Source organism: Ochotona princeps, chromosome 2 (genome assembly GCF_030435755.1).
Source record: "Ochotona princeps isolate mOchPri1 chromosome 2, mOchPri1.hap1, whole genome shotgun sequence".
Taxonomy (NCBI): Eukaryota; Metazoa; Chordata; class Mammalia; order Lagomorpha; family Ochotonidae; genus Ochotona; species Ochotona princeps.
Genome location: NC_080833.1, coordinates 18,672,309 through 18,695,214, shown reverse-complemented (window position 1 = coordinate 18,695,214; position 22,906 = coordinate 18,672,309). Strand labels below are relative to the sequence as shown.

Genomic DNA, 22,906 nt, shown 5'->3' with positions numbered 1-22,906 from the left:
TCATTAGAGCCAAAACCTCAAATGTCTTCACCTGTTTCCTCATCCACCTTATGGGTCTAGCACCTGTAGCATACAATTGTCTTGGAACTTCAGGAGACTACTACATGAAAACCCTTATTCCAGACGGCCTGATAGCTCTACCTTTGACGAAGAAATACCATGGTCTCCAATACAGCTGGGCAGTCTGAAAGCAAACTCGGACTACGAGCAAGGCCAAGTTTATTCAAAGTTCTGAAATCATGCCGAGTGCAGAAAACTTCACCAGCCTGAGCTGAGCCCAGGGAAGACAGGGTACCTCCTCCCAACCTCGGGTGTTGTCAGTGGCTCCTCACCAGCTACCCACAACACAGGCTGTGGAAAAAAGCTGCACCTAAAGCACACCTCCGGGACTTCGGGCCAGGAAAGGAACTGCTGCTCCCAGCTTATCCTTGCAACACTTCCAGTTCCCCCATCCATCGCTGTGGAAGTCAGGACCACGGGTGAGGGAAGGTGTGTTCACCTGTCCCCAGAGCCAGACAAGCAGGTTCTCTTTGTGGGAAAAGAGCAGAGGCACCAATCCAAGCCAAACTGTATCCAGCTTTATTAAAGATTCTTTTCATAAACAATCATGGTATTTCAGGCAGGACACGGGCAGACAGTCGTGAACAGTATACAACCACTTTCAACTCCCTCCTCAATGGACTACCAAAATCAGAAAGCCACTATAAAACCCAATGAAGTCTTCATTTGATGCTCTGAAAAGGGGAAGTTTAGAGTGAGGGTTGACATTTCACATTTAGCATGTTGTTTAACAACTTGTCACAAGCCGACCCTGACTTTCGGGAAATGAAAATGGCATTATGCTCAATCAGAAGATCCACAATCTAGAAAAGGAACCGTTGCGCTTTTGAGGGACACCATCTCAGTGGGGCCTCCTTCAAGTCCAGATTGCCTGTCATGCTGGTAACAAATTTTTGGGGTCAGGTCCCAACAGGTCTCTGGGTGTAAGGGAGTTAAGTCTATGCTGAAGGCAGACAGGAAGGAGGAAGAAGACATAAAACCCAATTTAGATTTTCCATGCCACAGGTTGTGTGCCCTGGTGGCTGTATGCCAAAGACAGGGAATCCCCTCCTGCAAGCCAGGAGGAAGCCGCTCCAAACTACAAGGGGAGGGTGTTTTCCCCCCACACCAACCCAGCTTCGGGCACCTTCCATGAGTGACCTATGCCCCTTCCCCCCAAACAACAATGAAGTGTTCTGTGTGCTAACAACATAGCTTAAAAAAAAAAAGTAAAACAAAATTCTGCATTTTTATAAAACTTGATAAAAAATAGTATTTCAAACTGTACAGTCACCAGAAGTACACAGTTATCAAAAATGCACACACTTCACTTGGCATCTCCAGCACCTTCGGTTTTCTGTGCCTAGAAGGGAAAACAGAATAATGCAATGTGTATATTTTAAAACAACTTCACATACCACCTACAGCACCACTTAGCTTCCAGGACTAGACACAAGTCTCAGGTCAGCACTTCCTTTGAGAATAGCTCACTAGGTTAACTGCTAATCCACTACTCTCCAGCAAGCCTGCCAAATGGGAGTAGGCAACAACACCAAGTTCATGTTCCCTCTGGACAGAATAGTGTCTTCTAGAGGATGGTGGAGACCAACAATCCAGGATTTAACAGGAAATCACAGTAAGCTCAGCAGCAAAACACAGAACCATTTTGGGGAACACACGTGACAGAACTCAAGCCTCAAGTGTACCTGGTCTGTTTTGGCATCTCCATTTTCTGCAGGGTTATTCCCGTCCTTGCCAGCATCGGCTTTTCCCTTTTTCCCTTTGGGTACCTTCTCTCCCTTCTAAAGGAAGGAAAGAAAAATGTTTTTCTTCATTTCATTGTACCAGAACACAGTTAAAAGATCTGCACAAGGCAGTAATGTTTACTGGAAGCAAAGCAGACACAAATCTTTCTCCATTTAAAAGAGGCGAACTGAGCCAAACCAGGCTAGGCACTTGCCTTGCGGTGCAGCAGGTCAAGCCACTGCCTGTTGCAGCCATGTGGGGAGTCATACAGTGGATGAAGAGCTTATCTCTGTTGTTCTGCCTTCTAAATAAATAAATTCTAAAACCAATCACCCTCGGACAAACTGTCCATGATTTGTGGTGATCTCCAGCATACACAAGTGGCATTTTATATTCAAAAGCAGAAGTTCCTGTGGTGCAAGCTCCTTACTAGGCAACCAAGGACAGGCGAGCAGGGAACTCCTAACGTCCCTTCACAGGGCCACAGGCCAACGACAGCCGCCGGCCTGGGACATACCCAACCCCACACGAGCCCCACTTACTTTTGCAGGAGCCTTTTTAGGCTTGGGTTCTGGCTTTGGAGGAGCTGGTTTCTTTTTTAAACATGGAAAGAGGAAGAGAACGTTAATACAACGAGCAAATCAAAGTACCTGACCCACAGCCACACCCCATCACCCAAGCAGAGAAGTTCTGTCTACTTCCCCAGTTTACGGCCGACTTCTGAGATTGCCACTCAGGAACCCAAGTACCTCACCATGGCCCTCCCTGCAGCCACCGCCATCAGCATTTCTGCAGCAATCAAGTTCACATGGGCCGGAGCCCAGGGTAGATCTTCCAGAACCAGCCAGTAACACCCACCCTCGGGCCACCCAGCAGCTGCTCTGTGGGGCTGCCCGGGGCCAGGGAACGGAAGGGGCACACACTTACAGCAGACAACCTGGCCGATCTTCTCTGTGGCTATTGGGGATGGGAGAGAAAACAGGACAGGTACATGACTCAGAACAGAAACGCTGGCACGAACCTGCTCTAGGTTGGAGAAGGGGAAGAGAGTTTTATATGAACTTGGATCTAGGGGCAGGTAGGTTTTCACCCTTGGTTTTTCCCAGCCCGTGGTTTGGGACAGTGCCTGGAAGAGTCAAAACTTACTTCGTCCTTCACCTTTGCCTTATCTCCTTTAGCATCCCCTTCGGCCTACAAAAAACGAAACAAAAAAAGGCATCTTTGAGCCACTCCCGAGGCGGGCACACACGCAACTTCCCCAGGTCGTGCCCGGCCTCGGGGCCACCGGCGCGCCAGGAAGCAGCAACAGCTGCAGATGGCGCAAGCCGAGCCCTCCGGGGGCGGGGCCGGCCGTTGCCATGGCAGCCGTCGAAGGCGGGAGAGCGGCGCGCGCGGCCGAGGACACCCGTGGGCGGCGGCAGCGCGCGCCTCGTGCGCGGGGGGCGGGCCGTGGGCGGGGCCTGCGGAGGCCCCGCCCCTCGCGGCGGCGGTTTTTTGGCGGCAGCGCGTTCCCCCGCCCGCCAACCCCGAGCGCCGCCTTCCCGCCCTTTCGGGTTTGAATCGCCCGCCCGCGGGGAGGGAGAGGGAATGGGGTCTGGCGGTGGGGGGCGGGGAGGGGGCAGAGAGACCGGGGAGGCCGCGCGACGAGCCCGAGGGGAGCGGGATAAACAGCCGCCAACATGGCTCCTCCCGCCGCTCCTCCAATATGGCCTCTGGCGCCCGCGGGCAGGCGAGCCGCGCAGGGCGAAGCCGCGGCCGCCCACGCCGCCTCGGGCCCCCGCGCCTGCCGGGCGGCGTCCGCTTGGGCCCGGCGCCGACTCCCGCGCCCCGCGCCGGGGCGGCGGCGGCCAGCGGTGGCGGAGGCCCAGCGCCCGGGGCCCTCGCGCCACGTACCTTTCTCTTGGGCATGGTGGTGGCGGCGGCGGCGGCGGGACGTGGGCGCTGGGACGCGGCGGCGCGCGGGCTTGGGTCGGTCCGGGGGTCGTCCTCGCCTCTTCTTCACACTGCTCGGGCTCCGGGGGGTTTATAAAGTTTTTATAGCGCTGGGAGCCCCGGACCGGTTAGAACCGGATTTCACCTCCCGCCGCCGCTCATTGGCCCAGCTGGGGTCACGTGGGCGGGGTTTAAACTCACCTCCTCTGGAGGGAGTGAGGAGGGGGGGCTGGGAGAGGGCGCGCGGGCCGGCGGCGCGCCCAGGGGTGGGGGCGCTGCGGGGGCAGCGTGCGAGGAGGGCGCTCGGGGAGGAGGGGGCGCGGGCTCGGCTCCCGCCAAGACCTGCCTTGTGCAAACTACCAAGTTCCTTCCACCTTATGCAACCGAGATTGTGCACTCCTCGGAGCCGAGAGACATTCGGGGCGCATCTCGGCGGCTTTCCTTCCTGCTCCCTCTGGGGGCCCCTGGAGAGGGCTTTGCAAAGCTTGGCGGCGCCGGCCCACTCCGCGGGAAGCGGGAGGGAGCGCGCCGCCCGAGGCACCGGGCTGCAGCGGCCAGGGCCGGGGAAGAGAGCGGGGACGCCAAGCTGGCGCAGCCAGACGTGCGTCCTCTCGAGCTGCCACTCTGGGAAAGCTCTCGGTGCTCCTTCACCTGCGAGGCGATCCATTCGGCGTCGGGTGGGCTTCGCAGGGGAGCCTTTTCACACCGAGGTGCCTTCCGGGTGCTGTGGGGCAGGTAGGAGCTGTCCTTTCAGCACCGGTTGCTCAGCCACCTCCCCAAACGCTAATGAGGCCCCCCAAGGCCTGCTGGGTGATTTCCCTAGGGCTCTGTGTTCTTGAACCCCAGGATCCCGCCAAAGAATGACGGCAGCGCCCGCCAAGGCCTCTCAGAGTCCCCTCCCCCTAAGCTCTGTACCCAGCTCAGGGCCCTCGAGCCCAGCTGCCCCCACACGACACGGTGGCCACCAAGCCTGGGCACTGCAGACACAGCTGGTGAAATCCCTCCTACTGCCCAGCTGGCTTCCTTTCATTTGGGCGAGGACACGGGTGTTGTGATGGGTCCTGAGCTGGCCAAACGCACATCAAGAACGGCCAGGTAATAGCGGCAGCAAAACAAACCTCACGTCTAAGAATCTTAAACCTTCTATTTAGAGGGCCAGGAGAACACAAGATAAATGTCCCCAAAAGGGGCAGCGGCTTACAGGTGGGGAAATACAGTTCCCACCTGGTTTGCACAAATCATACCAATGGGGAACAAATCAAGTACTCCGCGGTCCCTAATGCTGGACAGCAGTGGTCTCAATGCTTCTCCTTTCTTCTCCCAGTGTCTCCTGGGGGAGTCCCTCCCTACTGCACCCTCTACCTTTCCCAGCATACAGGGCCTCAGGCCAGAGGTAACAGTTCCATTCGGGGAGAGCCAGCCACAGAAAGGAGACAGGACCTGACAGCCCCGCTTACGGGAGGGGGGGCAGATCCAGCCCCTCATTCCTGCCTTAATTGTAGGGTTCCGTATTATAGTCACATAATTCATGCCTCCCTAATTAAGGCTGTCAACAGCCCCATTGTAAAGCTGGAAAATGTACAGCACCTGCTCTCCGGGACTCCAGTGCCAGGGATTGGTGCTGGGAGTGCCAGGTGTGTAGGGGGCTTGCCAAAGGATGAGTTGATTGGCTCTTCAATCGCAGTTTTGCATTCATGCTTGTTTCAAGAAGCAGGACAATGGCCAAGGGACGTCTAGCGCCAGGTAACCAGGCACAGGAACCGAAGGATGGACTCTGCTTTGGGAAGTTAGGGGTCTGAAAAGTCCACCCTAACATGGCTTAGGAGCCTTCGCCTTTCCCCTGGAGGAACAACATGCAGAAAGGAAAATGGCCAGACTGTGCAGCAGCACGGGACAGGCATCCCGGGCTGGAGGCTGCAGGCTGCAGGCTGCTGCTCGGGGCACCTGGGGCAGCCGGCTTGCAAGGGCACTAATCCTCTCCGCAGCAACGCCTGGCAGGGGGAGGCAAGCGAAGGGCACACCCTCCCTTGACTCTGGCCTCTTCTTCCTGCTGGGCAGCCTTGGCCTTCACCAGCAGAGGGCCTGGAACCAGCTTTGCCATGCTGAGAATAAATCATCATGGGGCCTTCTGAGGCAGCCAGGTCAAAGAGCTGAGTGAAAGCTTGAAGACTGGACCCTGAGAGGACAGGAAACACAACCCGCGCGGGGTCCTGCTCGGTCCTGATATGCCACCGAGAAGCACGCCTGTGCTGGGTTAGCTTCACCAGGGCCCACAGGCCCTTCTGTTAGCCTGTAGCCATGGAGGGGGCTGTTCCCACTGGGAGTGGAGCCTGGCCCTGTGCCCTGCGAGAGGAGGAGAAAAGCTTGTGTGGGCTGAGTCGACAATAGGTAATTGGATTGTAATCACCCGGCTGGCTTCCGCGCGCCATTGGGGGCGCTGAGCCTTTCAGTGAGCAATCAGTACTGCATGGGGTAGGGGGGAGAGATTCAATAGCAAATCCCAGGTGGAGAGCCAAGGGGGAGGAGCAGCAGATGGGCAAATTTTCTCTCAGTCGCTCCTGCCCCTTTCTTCCTTGCCCAAATAACGCTGGCTGCCTCTACGCTATTTACCAGCAGATCCAAGGTAAAGCCAAATCTTTTGTGCACATCAGGTGGAAAGGCTGAGATGGATGGGTTAAGGGTTAAGATTGGCAGGGTGTTCTCTTCCCTCAATCCCGTTTGTTGGAGGATGTGCTGGTGCCAGGAAAGTGTGTCCAGGAGCACGGGGAGCAGGAGCAGAGGTGGAAGGGACAGGCAGTCAATGAGTTTGGGGCACCTTGCTTGCCAAACCTATTGGTGACCACAGCTGGGTTTACTGGCTTTGGAGAAATGACTCGTCTTCAGCCCTTCCCAGGGGCCGTGATGGCAGGTAGTCCAAAGAAGTCTGTGGCCAGCTGAGCTGGCCTTGGATGCTCCTCTGCCAGGCAGAAGGAAGACATTTCTTCCTCAGAAAGGAGGTACTTTTCACCAAAAAAAGAAAGGGGAGTGGGTCCCTGGAGGCAGAGGGCAGGACAAAGTGGCGGGCAGCCAGCCTCACTCAGGCGGATGTAGTGCCTAGACCTGCCAGCCAGTCAGCCCGCTTGAGTTCCAAGGCCTGCAGGAAGCCTTGGACTCGCTCTTCCCTTCTGGCCGAGAGTTTGTGCAAGCATGTCCGTCGGAGCTGGGCGTCCCCACTGGCCTGGAGCCCCTCTCGCAGCAGCTGCTGCGACACTGCAGCCTGGTCCCTCTCCAGCTGGTGCCTCCTCCGCTCTTCTGCGTACATGTCTCGGGCCTTCTGCTGGAGAAAAGGGGGAGACCGGGGGCGGGGAGATGACTTTTAGGTGTGGGTGGAGCTGGGAAGGTGGGGGTGGGGTACAGAACGGGCCAAGTGGAGTAGAACAGTGCAGACTCTGTAGCCAATTTGGAACGCTGGGGAGTAGGTATGCAGTGGGTGGTGTCCTTGTTGGACAGGCAGGCAAGTGGCTGCTAGGAGTCCATCTTGATTATTTTGTGTGGTGGCATCTCTGTTCCTTAAAATTCTTATCAGGCTTGTATTTGGAAAGGAACCAGGTAAATAAGGGTGTGACTTTTGACTCCCCCACCAACTAGCTTTGTGGCTTTGACCAAATCTGCTCCTAACCTCATTTCTTCATTTGTAAAGTGGGGGTTGTGCCTACTTTGAAGGATGATTTTTAAGGATTAGAGATAATATATGTAAAATCCTCTCTAGCATTAGCAGGCTCTCAGACCGCAACAGCCATCTGACATGCTGTTATTGCCGACTGTCTGCTGCAAGGTCCTGTTGCTGTCTGGGGCACTGTTCCTCCATCACCTGCCTGGTCTCCCAGGCTCTGAGGGCTCCTGGTCCCCCAGTCCCTACTCTACTGTCCAGGATTCGGGCTCATTTGCCTCTGGATGGAGACCAGTCTGACTCTTGTGACACACAAGCCTTCCAGGAACATCTGGGGAAGCAGGTTTCATTCTCTAAAGCCACTTACTTTATTCTGTCTAACAGGCTAGGTGTTAGTCTCCACAGTCCCCTTTTTCTGTTAGAAAATAACCCCAGGGGCCAGCACTGTGGCATAGCGTTTAAAGCCACCACCTGCAACACCAACACCCCATATGAGCACCAGCTGGAGTTCTAGCTTCTCCACTTCTGATCCAGCTTCCTGCTAATGTGCCTGGGAAGGCAGCAAAGAATGGCCCAAGTCCTTGGGCTCCTGCTTTAGTCTGGCCCAGCCTTGGCTACTGAAGCCATGTGATGAGCAAACCAGCAAATGGTACCTGCCTTTCAAACAAATAAGTCATTTTTAAAAAAATGCAAAGAAAGGCTGGGAAGCACAACAGAACCTGTGGGCTCCTGGAACCAGCACTGACATCAAGTGGAGATGGCACACCCTGGTAGCACTTTTCACCAACAGGATGGGAACTGTGCTCTTCCTCTGATACTCTAGGGGGGCCCTGTACATGTGAACCTCTCAATCCATGGCCCAAGTGGTCCTGGGGGAGGTGCAGTAACGATGTTCCTGGCACAAGAGACGGGACAGTCTCTTTGGAATGGAATCAGGGCTTTACTAATGCTCCCTCTTCCTGCCATGCCTTCTGAGTAACTGTTTTCCCATAGATGGCCAACTCGTGGCACTGTGTGTACAGGTCTGTCCTAATGAGCCTGTACGCACTTTGACTGCTCTGCTCTCCTTTCTAGACTACCTCACATGTGCACAGACGTTGGTCAGCTGTCTCACTTGACCTTCACAATGGAGTCATGAGATACTTTCTACCTGCTGCACCTAGACATGCAGGCCCAGAGAAGTGGCTTGCTGAAGTCTCTCACTGCATGAGAGCAAATGAAAACTCTGGAAACCGCCCCCTCCAGGCTCCTGAGTGCTCCTAGGCATTCAAAGGTGCCTCTCGTCGCCACCGGGATGAGTAACACAGGGAGCTTGAGCAGTTGCTGCTAGGGCTTCCATCTTGGTGGAAGGGCTTCTCTCTGTCCTTGCTCATGGAGAACCCCACGTCCCACACTCAGCCATCCAGATGCTTACACAGCCATGTACACAAAGGTCACGGTTCAAGATAGAATGGAAATAAATGGAGGCAACAGGAAGGGCCAGGCAGGTTCAGAGGAGATAGCAACCGTGGCTGGTGGAGGTCAAGGAGGACCTCATGGATAGCTGGTCTTCAACCAGTGGGAAGGAACCAGACAGGGTACACGGAGCAAGAGTATATTTACAGTGAGAGTTAACAGGCAAGAGAACAAAACTGAGGAGCTTGCTCAGTCAGTGTAAGCTTGCCTGGCATACTGAGGTTTGAACACTTTCTTTTCAGATGATACCCTTGGGCCTGGCACAGTAACCTAGTGACTAAAGTCTTACTTTGCATCCACCAGGAACCCATATAGGCTCCAGTTAATGTCCCAGCTGCTCCATTTCCCATACATCTCCCTGCTTTTAGCCTGGGAGAGCAGTCGAGGACCGCCCAAAGCTTTGGGACCCTACACCCACATGGAGACCCAGAAGAAGCTCCTGGTTCCTGGCTTCAGATTGGCTCAGCTCTGGGCATTGCACACACTTGGGAGTGAATCAGCAGATGTGTCTCTTCTCTGTATATCTGACTTTCCAATAAAAAGAAATAAATCTTTAAGGAAAAAAAATATACCCTCATTTCTTTCAGGCTATTTTTTTTTTTTAAAGATTTATTTATTTCATTACAGAGTCAGATATACAGAGAGGAGGAGAGACAGAGAGGAAGACCTACCGTCCGATGATTCACTCCCCAAGTGAGCCGCAACGGCCGGTGCGCGCCGATCCGAAGCCGGGAACCTGGAACCTCCTCCAGGTCTCCCACACGGGTGCAGGGTCCCAATGTATTGGGCCGTCCTCGACTGCCCTCCCAGGCCACAAGCAGGGAGCTGGATGGGAAGTGGAGCTGCCGGGACTAGAACCGGCGCCCATATGGGATCCCGGGGTGTTCAAGGCGAGGACTTTAGCCGTTAGGCCATGCCACCGGGCCCCAGGCTATTTTTTTTAATCAGTATTTTTTTATTTGAAAGGCAGAGTTAACAGAGAGGAGAGACAGACATCTTCTATCTGCCGCTTTACTCCCAAATGGCTGCAACAGCTAGGCCTGAGCAACGTAGAAGCCAGAAGCCAGGAGCTTCCCTTGGGTCTCCAACATGGGTTCAGGGGCCCAAGGACTTGGGCCAACTTCTGCTGCTTTCTCAGCCATTACCAGGAGCGGGACTGGAAGTGGAACAACTGGGACTCAACCCAGCATCTTTAATCTGCAAAATGGGGGTAGACCTTGTGGCACAGCAAGTTAAGCTGTTGCTTGTGATGTCAGCATCCCACACCCCACATCGGAGCACCCAGGTAATCTGCCTGGGAAGGCAGCAGAACATGGCCCACATATTTGGGCCCTTGACACCCATTTGAGACACCACATGGGAGTTTCCAGCTCCTGGCTTTGGCCTGAGCCAGACTTAGCTGTTTCTGCTATTTGAGGAGTGAACCAGGGGATGTAAGATCTCTCTCCTTTCCCTCCCTCCTTCCGTTGCTTTGTCTTTCAGATAAGTAACAAATAAATAAATGTTTAATCTGCAAAATAGAATAACAGTTCCCACCTCTCTGTGTTGTTGAAGAAATGAGAGGATGAATGCCAGCCTAGTACTCAGGCATTAGCTGCTGCTAGTCTTCTACCACCACTATGTGTGACCAGGGCTAAGTTCTGGCAAGAAAAGGATGGGGCCATCTAGATATCAAGGCTCAAGGGAGGAAAGGCAGAGAACTGGCTAAAGGCACTGTGACACTGTGTTTCTTCCAGATGGTGGCCTCTGAGGAAGAACCAGCCACACAGGCCATGGCCAAGGCAAGCCGGGCCCAGGCAGGGAATGAGCAGCTCATACGCAGGGAATGTCCATCCAGGACTGCTAGGAGAGCTCCTTAAAACTTCATGCCCCAGCCTCCCTATCCTGCAGGCTAGGACACTGAGGACATCACGGGAAGGGACTTGTCCGATCTCCACAACTGGCTGACACTCCCTTTGCTGCTTCAGGAAGGCGGGCCCTTCAGAGGCTGATGAAACTGTCTCCTGTGCCCATGGAGGTACCGTGCCCTGCAGGGTGACCTGAGTCTAGATGCTTGTCCAGCTGCCACGGAGCCTGGGTTCACTTTCACAATCTCAGAGATGCTCTAAATTCTTCTCATGCAGTCAACCGTGGAACAGGCAAGCTACAGAAGTCCCAAAGTGCAACTTCGCTCCTCCTGATCATGCGCTTCCTCTGCTCTCCCTGTGTAATTAATGCACAATCGAGGAGACTGAGGGCATTCCATCCCTCTTTAGTGGCTTTTGGTGCAGTCCTTGAGCAATCTTGGTGCAAGGGCTCCGGGAAGCTCGCTTTGAGCAATGTGGCTGTCACCTGCCTCAGGGTCTCATGTTTCAGCTATGGTCAGAATCACTGGCCCTCCAGTACTTAAATCATTAGGTCCTTCTTGGGGGCTCCCTGGGAGATACTGTAGGCACCGAGATTCAGAACATCTGGTCACCAATGAGAAGTCCTTCCCAAAGCCACAGCCAACAGGCCCAGGTCAGCAGCATAGAGACTTTGTAGAGGGCTGCCCTAAGGCAGGCAGAGTGCCTTCTGCAGGAAACATGGTGTTCTGAAGTCCCTGGAGCTTCCCTGCCCGGGGCCCTGTACTGGGCATGGGGTGACCACTGTGCTGCTTGTGCACGATTCTCCTGAAGGCAGGAGAAGTCAGGTGAAGGCCCAGAGACACACACACATACAGGGGACAGTTTTACCACTATCCTCTGACAATGAACTTTGCTCTAGGCAAAATTCTCTCTTTTTTTTTTAAAAGATTTATTCATTTTATTACAGCCAGATATACACAGAGGAGGAGAGACAGAGAGGAAGATCTTCCGTCCGATAATTCACTCCCCAAGTGAGCCACAACAGGCCGGTGCGTGCCAATCCGAAGCCGGGAACCTGGAACCTCTTCCGGGTCTCCCACGTGGGTGCAGTGTTCCAATGCATTGGGCCGTCCTCAACTGCTTTCCCAGACCACAAGCAGGGATCTGGATGGGAAGTGGAGCTGCCGGGATTAGAACCGGCGCCCATATGGGATCCCGGGGCATTCAAGGCGAGGACTTTAGCCGCTAGGCCACGCCGCCGGGCCCTAGGCAAAATTCTCAGTGCTTGGATGTGTTAGCTTACTCGTCCTTCTCACAAACCTTTCAGGCAGGTACCTTTGTCAATTCTACAGCCCTCTTATTGTATTGCATTGATGAGGAACATGCAGGCTTAAGCAATGATCCAGTTAGTCAAAGTGCCATGATTCAAACTCAGGAAGGTCAGGTAAGACAGCAGCTGACCTGTCTGGTTTGACTGTGACAGGTCCCTGCTTTGTGAAATCACCTGGGAACTTACGCATAGAGACATGTTCTACACATCTTCATCTGTGAGCTCCCAGGAGCCCCTACCCATGCAACCTGTCACCGAGGACCAGACATTCTGCACTGCTGCCCTGGCCTGATTGCCTATCTGTCCTTCCTCCCTACTAACAAAAGCTGTCTGTGGGCCAGCTGGCAGCCTAGTGACTAAAGTCCTCACTTTGCACATGCCAGGATCCCAGTGGGTGCCAGTTCATATCCTGCCTGCTCCTCTTCCCATCCAGCTCCCTGCTTGTGGCCTGGGAAAGCAGTCCGGGACGGCCCAAAGCCTTGGGACCCTGCACCCACATGGGAGAATCAGAAGAAGCTCCTGGCTTCTGGTTTTGAATCAGCTCAGCTCTGGCCATTGAGGCCACTTAGGCAGTGAACCAGCAGATGGAAGATCTTTCTCTCTGTCTCTACTCTCTGCAAATCTGACTCTCCAATTAAAACAAAAAAAATCTATAAAAAAAAAAAACAAAACCTGTCTGTACCATAGGCAAGATCTCACATGCTAGCCTCTTCACACAGGTTGTGTGGCTACCTGGGCACTGCTGTGGTCCATTCAGACATCAAGGACTCAGCCCTAAAAAGTGGTAGCTGACCCCCAGCTTTACTTAGCATCCCCTAGCCAGTTCTAGGTCACAGCCTGGCTCCCTGTTCTCTGCTTCATCCTTTCTTTCAGATGGCAGGTACACACTGCGCTGAAGCAATGGGATAACAGCACAGACATGGAGGTGGCAAGAGCAAGGGGAAGAGAACAAGGAACTTCAAAGAGGTTGGTGTGGTTACGATGTATGCCTGAGGCCAGCCTGTGAAGGATGTGGTTAGTCAGCACTGGCCCCTCTGCACTTCTCCAAGGCGTTAAGATGTTTAAGCACAGTTTCAAGATCCTGGGTAGAGAAAGCCAACTTGGGAAGCACAACTGGAGAAGGCTTAAGGACAGTCAGGATGTCTCTTAAAACTTGTTTCTGGGCCCGGCACATTGGCTCAATGGCTAAGTTTTTCAAGTGCTAGGATCCCATATGAGCACTGGTTAGTGTCCGGCCTACTCCACTTCCCATCGAGCTCCCTGCTTGTGGCCTGGGAAAGCAGTAGAGAGTGGCTCAAAGCTGTGGGACCCTGTGCCCATGTAGTAGGCCCGGAAGAAGCTCCTTGTTCCTGGCTTCAGATCAACTCAGCTCTGGCCACTGCAGCCATTTGGGGAGTAAGCTAGCAGATGGAAGATCTTTCTTTCTATATTTCCTTCTCTTTGTATATCTGCCTTTCCAATAAAAACAAACAAACTTTGGTTTCCTTGTTGTAAAAATTGGGCCAACAAAAACACAATCTATGTAAGGGATGCCTGGCATGCGGTCAGAGTTCAACAGTGTTTGTAGTTATGATCAGAACACAACATGGGATGCTTAACATTTGTCCTCAGTCACGATCCACTCCCACCCAACTGCCCAGGCCACAACCTGTATGTCTTGTTTTGAGTACACAAAAATTTGTAGCTACTTGCTCTACCCTACAAGAAACGGAAGTTTCAAAATCACATTGCCAACTTTACCATTAGCAATAAGCCCCTTAAGTAATGGTGATATCCGCTTTCCCGTTTGTGTTACCCTTAGAATAGATTCCACTACGTATGTCAGAGAATTGCGTTCAGGCAGCTCGCACAGGAGGACTGTCACCTTGACACAGTCCCACTTGCTTTTGTTGTAACATGCATTTTTGTCCTCATCATCAGTCCTCCCCTCCCCCTGCTGCACCCCTAACTTGAAGCCCATCCTCCTTAGCTCTGGCTGCAGCAGCAGTTTGATCTCTTGTTCCCTGAAAATTCTGAGTGAATTTTGAAGAATTCAAATGCGATCCTTCCCCTTGGACCCCGGAGCGGTAGCCTAGCGGCTAAAGTCCTCGCCTTGAATGCGCCAGAATCCCATATGGTCAGCAGTTCTAATCCTGGCAGCCCCGCTTCCCATCCAGCTCCCTGCTTGTGGCCTGGGAAGGCAGTGGAGAACGGCCCAATGCCTTGGGACCCTGCACCCACGTGGGAAGAGGTTCCTGGTTCCCGGCTTTGGATCGGCGCAGCACCGGCCGTTGCGGCTCACTTGGGGAGTGAAACATCGGACGGAAGATCTTTCTCTCTGTCTCTCCTCCTCTCTGTATATCTGACTTTGTAATAAAAAAAATAAATCTTAAAAACAAAACCAAACAAACAAAAAACAATCCTTCGCCCGTTACCCTGGCCTAGGACGTCCTGAATGGCTGGGCCTGACTCTCCTTTCAGTCTCACAGTATGCCCACAGCATACCCGTCTCCTTCAGGTCCAGTGTCCTGTTTTTCTGTTCTTCCAAGACCCAAACTTTATAGCCTGACATCCTTTGACTCACTTTACTGCTTTCTAGCACATCACCTGTGAGTTCTTCACTGTCTTACTACAATCCCAAGTTATCTTACACATTTGGTTCCTGGTTTATATTGTTGTCTCTTGAACTAAGAAGACGAGCTCCATGAAGACAGAGATCCTGACCAGCTGATTCTCCTCTACCGAACACAGTGCCTTCCTCATTCCAGGAACTCAAGGAATATTTAGTGATGACAAAAGTTGAGATAATTCCTCTAACCATTAGGAGTTCTGAAACGACAATAAAGTCAACTGAACAGCCAAATTAGAGAGATCAGAATATCCACACACAAGAGCACAGGCACCAAGCTCGTCGGGCACTCTCTGTACATGTGTTTGTTTTTGAGACACTGGAAGGCATGAACTCAACCCAGGTCGCCACAAGAGTGACAGGGATCCAAGGCTTTGAGACATCACTGCTGCCTCCCAGGGTCAGCACGATCTTGAATCAGGAGGCACCTAGGCACTGCAGTATAGCGTACAGGCATGACAACCTGCTCTCATAACCACAATTCTAACATCCTAATTAACTGGTTTCTTTACTACATAGAAAAGGAAGGAGGAGGGATACTGTTAAGATTGGCCATTGCCAGCAGTAGCAAGTGAAAAAGAACAAAGAAAACTATACAAAGAATCCCAAAGCCAGAAATCTTGATACAGATCTATCTTACTAGAACATCACCGTACAAAGGTGCTTAAAGTTATCAATATCATTATTGGAATATAATTATAATCATCATCACCATCAGAAGTGTCTGGTATATAGTTAAGTGTTGATGAATTCTGTGTAAGAAAGATCTCAGAAAGTTTTCCATCAGAAAAGGGTAAAGATGGCTTCAGTTCTCAGAGGGACCTTGGGTCATGTGACACAACCTGCTCTGCAGTCCTCCTTCAGTGGATAAGTGAGACAGACAAGCCCTGACTTACATCACTGTCTCCGCCTGGGCATCCGCATTAACAGGCCCAAGTGGTGCCAGCTTTGAATTCAGGATTCTACTTCCTAGTTCTGCTTGAGACAGTGATAGACCCTCTGCACCTCTTTTTCCGTATCTAAAAAGTGAGCATACCAAACCTATTCTTTATCACACCAAGTGCCATGGTGGACGTTCAGTGTTACCTCCGACTTACCACTGCCATTATTAGGAAGCTATGGTGACTGCCTCGTAATGAAACCTGTCCTCAAGATTTGGTGACCAAACTACAAAGTACAAGAGCAGGTATTTGGCTTGGTAATTAAGATGCCAATGGTCCATTTCAGAGTGCCTGGGTTTGATTCCTGGCTGTGGCTCCTGACTTTGTGTATCATGGCGGCAAGCAGAGACGGCTCAAATAATTGAGTTCTTGCTGCTCACATGGGAGATACGGATGGTTTTCTTACAAGATTTGAGGAGTTTTGTCTCTCTCTTTCTCTCTGCCTCTCAAATAAATAAAGAAAAAAAGATGAAAGTAAAACATCAAGTCTTGGTACACACATTTTTCATTTTTAATCCCTTTTGGAAGTAGCTTGGCTTTGGTAAAATATATATTTAATGTTCATCTACTTGAAGGACAGTGATCTTCCATTTGCTGGTTCACTTCCCTAGATGCCAACAATAGCTGGGGTTGGGCCAGGCAAAAACCAGGAGCTTCGAACTCCCTTCTTGGTGGCAGGGATCCAAGCATGTGAATCATTATCATCACTCCCCAAATAAGCATCAGCAGGAAGCTGGATCAGAAGCAGAGCAGTTTGGACTCCAACTGGCACCGATACGTGATGTCGGTATTCCAAGTGGCAGCTTAATTTGCTGTGCCGTAACACATGCTTTGCTTTCATATGGTCTCACCATTGCATCTTTTATTAGGCCAATGTCTTCAAGAAACAATGGCCAGGCTCGGCAGCGTGGCCTAGTGGCTAAGGTCCTTGCCTTGATCCCATATGGCCGCTGGTTCTAATCCCGGCAGCTCCACTTCCTCTCTATCTCTCTCCTCCTCTCAGTATATCTGACTTTGTAATAAAAATAAAATAAATCTTAAAAAAAAAAAAAAAGAAAAGAAACAATGGCCAATCTCTTTGATAAGCCTTTTTTTGTGTCTTTAAGATAGTAAAGATTTGCATCTTGAACCCCACTTGACTTCATCCTACACTTTAACTAAATCATTTCTCTACTATTTACTCATTCATACAGGAAGTCACTAATAACACTTAATTCTCCTTGGGTTCGTAGAAACACTGAATGAGATCCTGTGGGTAAAGTGTACACAGTGTGGCTAGCAAGCACCCAGTGGCTGGCCGCTGTTATTGTCATCAACATGCTTATTTAGGAAGTGATGGGTATACACTAACGTCATCAATCAGTGCTCATCTTTGCTTCCATCCTATTTAGTTAGGCCAGCCCTGAATTCTTACCTGAAGCATGCTATGGTTCATCTGGAACTGTAGGATGGCTTCACAGAGGTTCCAAAATGTGTATTCTGGCCACAGAACAGGCTGGAATACCAGGCAGGAGTGGGAAGTCTGGGAAAGATAAGGGAGAAAGTATTGTTTAGCAACACTTTGCTGGGTCACAAGACTGGTCAGTCCTCCCCAGAAGGAACAGACTGAATAGGACTCGGAAACCCAGGCGTTTGACAACACAGCACTATGAGCTGCAGCTTCTGCTTGGGGCCAACCCTGATTTGTTCATTAATGGGGGAGAACTTATCCGAGGCAGTTAAATCACCAATGTAACACAGTAGTTAATGGCAGGGGTGCTAGAGCCAGACTGCCTGTTTTAAATGCTGGCCTCACCACTTATCTTCTGTTTGAGTGGATAACCTCTATAGGCCTGTAACCTCTATAGGCCTATTTCCTCAAGGGTAAAACTAGGTAATAATACTGAATTTTAAATGAGATAATACAGGATGAAGCTTCAGAATAGTCACTAGTGGAATAATTTCTAGAACATTCATGACAGCCATTGCTGGATGGTTTAAAGTGAGTCAGGAATTCAGAGCTTCACTGTGTGTACCATTAGTTGTCATACGATTTACACAGCTTCCACCAAGGTCCCTGGCATTTTCTCTGGAACAAATTTCTTCTTCAAAGTTAACAGTCATTCAAATATTTGAAGACTGGATTAGAGCTACCTGCTTTCTCTTCCCCAGGTTATAATGCTGATGAAGATTTGTCTTTGCCAGCTTACTCTGAGCTGGGACAAGACAGCTGGGACCTTCTCTAACTTCATTCCTGCCACATTTCCTCTGAGGTGCTACCCTCTCCAGGCCACTATACTCCGGCCAAGTCTTGCTGTTTAGGATGGCTCCTCCCATTAACTCACTATTTACAAGTGAATCCTTCTAAGGCTTGGTGCAGACGTGACTGAGCAGCAGAGTGGCTCCAGGACCCTGAAGGGCCCACCATACTTCCTCTAATGTGGTCACAAACTGACAGCATCTTCAGTGGCAAACTCTTAGGTCACTTTTTAAGGTTGTGGTCCATTAGCATCTCTCTGGCCCTATTATGTCAGCTCTTAGCAGCTGATTCTCTCCCCAACGTATTCTTGAACGACTTCCCCAGGGGCCAACTTGAACAGGAATAGTCATTTTCAGGCAAAAGTACACTGAATCATATGGACTTACTGGGGACTGCTTATGCAGAGGGAAATGAGCTAAGGCTACAGCCAAGGGCTAAGAAGAGAGTCTGCACACAGTCTACCTGGATGGACCACGCTGCACAGTCATGGACCTGCATCTGAAGGGGACAGACTGCAAGGCCAGCTTGTTTGGAGGTCCTAGGGTACCTGAATGGTCCCTAAGACAGGTGTCTCGTTCCTTGAACATGGGACACAACCTTTCCTGACAGCAGGACAGCCCTGATGTTCTCTCTGAGCTGGACACACTGCACTTCAGACATCAAGAACCACACGTGTTTGCAAATGCAGACACAGATGAAGGGCAGCAAATGTTACCAGGCAAGGCCTGGAGGTGACTTCTTTAGATTTCAGCTCCCCTCTCTCATGGCCTGTTTCTCTGGTCCCAGGATGGCTGGGAGTGAAAATGGAACACTCTACACCACCCTGTGGATGCAGTTGTATTTGTCTACCCAAGAGAAGCAGAACAGTGTTAGAAATTACTTACCTGCCAGAGCAGGAAGTCACTTAGCCGTACTTCCCCAGAAGTCCGGATCAAGATGTCAGGAGGAGGTGAGTGGCTGGTATAAAGGCACTTATCAAGAAGAGACTCGGAGACATCACTAGGTGTGCAGGAGGAGACAAAGACAAGAACATATCTCCTGTAGTATTCCCAAGGTGAACTTCGTATATAGATGCCTTAGCAGATATTATGTGATACACAGAAAATCCTCAAAAAATGTAAACTAAACTAACATTATTTTTCTTATTTTTTCTTTATTTGAAAGGCAGAATTAACAGAGAGAGGAGAAAAGACAACTTTCCATCTGCTGGTTTACTTCCCAAATGGACACAATGACCAGGGCCAGGCCAGGCTGAAGCGAGGAGCCCAGAATTTCCTTCAGGTCTCACTCCAGGGTACAGGGGCCCAAGCATCTGGCCACCTTCTGTTGCTTTCCCAGGCTATTAGCAGAGAGCTGGATTGAAATGGAGCAGCCAGCACTGTAATTCGCACCGACAGGAGATGCTGGTGTTGCAGGTAGAGGATTAGCTTATATACCCTTACAGTTGTGATGATTTAAAAAAAAATGTGTTGGAGGGCTCAGCATGGTAGCATAGTGGCTAAGGTTCTCATGATGCATGTGCCAGGATCCCATATGAGTGCCAGTTCGTATCCCGGTGGCCCTGCTTCCCATCTAGCTCCCTGCTTGTGGCCTGGGAAAGCAGTCAAGGACGGCCCAAAGCCTTGGGACCCTATACCTGTATGGTAGATCCAGAAGACGCTCCTGGCTCCTAGCTTCGGAGCGCCTCAGCTCCAGCCATTGTGTCCACCTGGGGAGTGTACCAGCAGACAGAAGATCTTTCTCTCTTTAAATCTAACTTTCCAATAAAAAAAAAAATAAGTTTTAAAAAATATATTTATTTATTTGAAAGGCAGGGTGACCATGGAGAGGAAGAGCTAAATGGAGAGTTAGAGATATACAGAGATAGAGAGATCTTTCAACTGCTGTCCAACACCTGCAATAACCGCCAGGCAAGATCAAACCCAGGAGCCAGGAGCTGCTTCCGGGTCTCCAATGGGGGGTACAGGTCCCAAGGCTTTTTTTTTTAAAGATTTATTTATTTTATTGGAAAGGCAGATGTAAAGAAATGAGGAGAGACAGAGAGGAAGATCTTCCATCTGATGATTCACTCCCCAAGTGGCTGCAACGGCCAGTGCTGCACCGATCCGAAGCCAGGAACGAGGAAGTTCTTTCCAGGTCTCTCACACAGGCACAGGGTCCCAAGGCTTTGGGCCGTCCTCAACTGCTTTCCCAGGCCACAAGCAGGGAGCTGGATGGGAAGTGGAGCTGCTGGGATTAGAACCGGTGCCCATATGGCATCCCGGCATGTTCAAGGCGAGGACTTTAACCATTACCCTATTTTGCCGGGCCCAGGTCCCAAGGTTTTGAGCCATCCTCCACTGCCTTTCCAGGCCATAAACAGGGAGCTAGAAGGGAAGTGAAACAGCTGGGAGATAAACTGATGCCCATAAAGTATCCCAGCATTTGCAAGGTGAGGATTTAGTCACTGATCCATCGTGTTGGACCCCCACACAAAATCATTTTAAGCCTTAAATAAATTATATAATCTAAAAATCTCCAGTGCAAAAAGTCCACACTACTCAGTGTTTCATATAAACAGCAAAATAATCAGCTTTCCTCGTTTGACAAGAGCTACTTGCCCAGGTACACACTCAGAAAGGACACAGAACTGAGAAAAACTGGCAACTGGCAGCACTGACCTGAAATAAAACGCCCCTGATGCCGGACAGGCAGCATTTACAACGCTGGTTCCTGCTGGCTCCCAGAACCCAGCCTGCCTGCCCGACCAAGTGCCCACAAACAGAGTTTAGACTCTCCAACTGATTAAGAGCTGACTCTTGCGAGGAGCCCAGAAGACACTTCCTGGTAGGAACAAGCTTCTGGGCGCATGGTCAAGGAAGCAGAAAAATCTGGGCCATGTTCAAAACCAGACGACAAGTGTTAGCTGTGTTCCTTTGGGGAAGGCACTTCATATATCAGATACTTTTTTCAAATCATAGAAAGAAATCTATTTTCTACATCACCACAGGAAATTGGTATTCACTGATGACTGTGGGCTCTGTGGGCAGGCTTGTCCTGGCACCATGGTCTTCTTTCGCTAAGGTGCGTGAAACCCTATATAGTCCACATAATTTCTCAGTTCTCAGATGTTTGAAAAGAGTCCATTTGTCCTAACTGCACTATAGGTTATCCTGAGGGACAAATCAAATGAAATAACAAATTTGATGAGAGAATATTTAATCTCGTGGCTAAGATTTGCGGTAATGGGGCTGGTACTATGGTATATAGTAAATTAAGCCTCCACTTGTGGTGCCAGTGTCCCATACAGGTGCCAGCTTGAATCCTGGCTGCTCTGCTTCCAATCTAACTCCCTTCTGGTGTGCCTGCTTGAGCAGCAGAGGAAGGCCCAAGTGCTTGGACCCACTGACCCATTTGGGAGACCAAGAGGAATTTCCTGGCTCCCGGCTTTGGTTTAGCCGAGTCACAGTCATTGAGGTAGTGACAAGCAGAAGGAAGATCTCTGTCTCGCCTCTTTACCACTAAACAGATAAATCTTTTAAACACACACACACACACCTCCAGATGCGGAGCCTGAGTATATAATCCAAATCGTAGACAAGAATGAAGTTCAAAGAATTCAGTCCCACTATTGATAAACCTGGAAACAGTCTACCTACTCAACAAACAGAAGCATGCTAAGCAAATTAAGACAAGATGAATTCTATCTGTATTAAAAAGAATCACCCCAAAACGGAACACAGGAAAAAGCCCAATACAGGGTATAGACTGTTCACAGTGTGATTTTATCTCTTATTTTAAAAGGATGACTCTGGGAGTGTGCATCGTGGCACTGTGGGTTAAGAAGCTGATAGGGATGTCCCAAGTCATATCGGTGTGCTGAGCAGCAAGTTCCACTACCACTTGAAGCCAGCTTTTTGCTAACTAGAGCAACATGAGAGACAGCAAATCATGGTTCAAGCATCGGGGTCCCTAACACCCACGTGGGAAAAGAAGACAGAATTCCTGGCTCCTGGATAAGATTTGGCCCAGTCCTGGCAGCTGCGGGCATTTGGGGATTAAATCAGCAGAGGAATGCTCTCTCTCCCTCTCTCTGACTTTGCCACACTCCCAACTACACCTGATCCATTTCTGGTCAGGAGCAGCGGTGGGCATGCCTCCCCCAGGACTATGGAAGTCAGACCATGGGTCATGGGTGTATGAATTAGGCTGTGAGCTGTTGAGGGCAATCCCTCAGGAATATTCATCTGTTTTTCCCTCTCTTTCAGCACAAGACCTCAATGGCACAGAGCCAAAATACATGTTTATATAAATGAATGAATAAAATCATTAGGGCCCGGCGGCGTGGCCTAGTGGCTAAAGTCCTCGCCTTGAACTAATTAGGTTGATCTTTCCCATCAGGTAGTGATAATGTGTATGTTTGAGTTCTAGATTGCTTCAAAGTATATTAGCAAAGACTTTTTTGAAAACTTCTCACATTTAAAAAATACATATTTAATTCTGAAATCTGCTTTCAATGACTTTTTTTAAGATTTATTTATTTTTATTGCAAAGTCAGATATACAGAGAGGAGGAGAGACAGAAAGATCTTCTGTTCGTTGATTCACTCCCCAAGTGACTGCAGTGGCCGGTGCTGTGCCGATCCGAAGCCAGGATTAATTAATTGAATTAACTGAACATAGACAGACATGATGAACTGGAGGGAAACACTTAAAATAAGTGTTAGCAGGGTGTTGCTGAGGTTGGGATCCTGGAAAGTTTATATTTTTCATTTTTATATATGTTTTATTTTGTAAATTTTATAAATTTCCTCTAATAAATATGTATGACTTTTATATGCATAAAATTATGTGCCACTGGGGGAGGTTGTTTTTTTTCTTTAATTAGAATTTCTGTCTGGGATGAGTAGAAAATGTTCTGGAAATAGATGGTGCTACTGCTTATATTTGTACTCATACAATGCCTCTGAACTGTACACGACAAATTATTATACCAATACAATCTATGTATGAGTCCCTGCTTTTGATTCTTATGGGTATATACCTAGGAATAAAATTACAGAATTAAAGAAACAGTAAAGTCTATATTCTGTATATTTCACCACAATTGTTTTAAAAATCTGGAAGGATACGGGTATAAGTATTCAACAAGATAATGGCTTC

At 50.1% G+C, this 22,906-nt stretch overlaps 2 protein-coding genes across 8 annotated transcripts in view; both read right to left on the bottom strand.

Moving 5' to 3' along the window:
• Positions 1-556: 556 nt before the first annotated feature.
• Positions 557-3,872, bottom strand: HMGN2 (high mobility group nucleosomal binding domain 2). Its single transcript, XM_004592220.2, has 6 exons — positions 3,679-3,872; positions 2,932-2,976; positions 2,713-2,742; positions 2,328-2,378; positions 1,746-1,841; positions 557-1,402 (listed from the first exon to the last, which is right to left on the bottom strand). The coding sequence occupies exons 1-6, from the start codon at positions 3,691-3,693 to the stop codon at positions 1,367-1,369; spliced, it is 273 nt and encodes a 90-aa protein (XP_004592277.1). The 5' UTR covers positions 3,694-3,872; the 3' UTR covers positions 557-1,366.
• Positions 3,873-6,547: 2,675 nt separating this feature from the next.
• Positions 6,548-22,906, bottom strand: part of DHDDS (dehydrodolichyl diphosphate synthase subunit) — a 32,582-nt gene continuing 16,223 nt past the window's right edge. For 6 of the 7 annotated variants that reach the window (XM_058677237.1, XM_036494394.2, XM_058677229.1 and 3 more), the window contains exons 7-9: positions 18,650-18,764; positions 16,941-17,048; positions 6,548-7,033 (exon numbers count right to left, since the gene is read on the bottom strand). In XM_058677237.1, coding sequence (XP_058533220.1) covers positions 6,794-7,033; positions 16,941-17,048; positions 18,650-18,764 — 463 coding nt within the window. In that variant the 3' untranslated portion in view covers positions 6,548-6,793. The remainder of the gene's footprint in view (positions 7,034-16,940; positions 17,049-18,649; positions 18,765-22,906) is intronic. The other variant, XM_058677264.1, reaches the window with a different exon arrangement.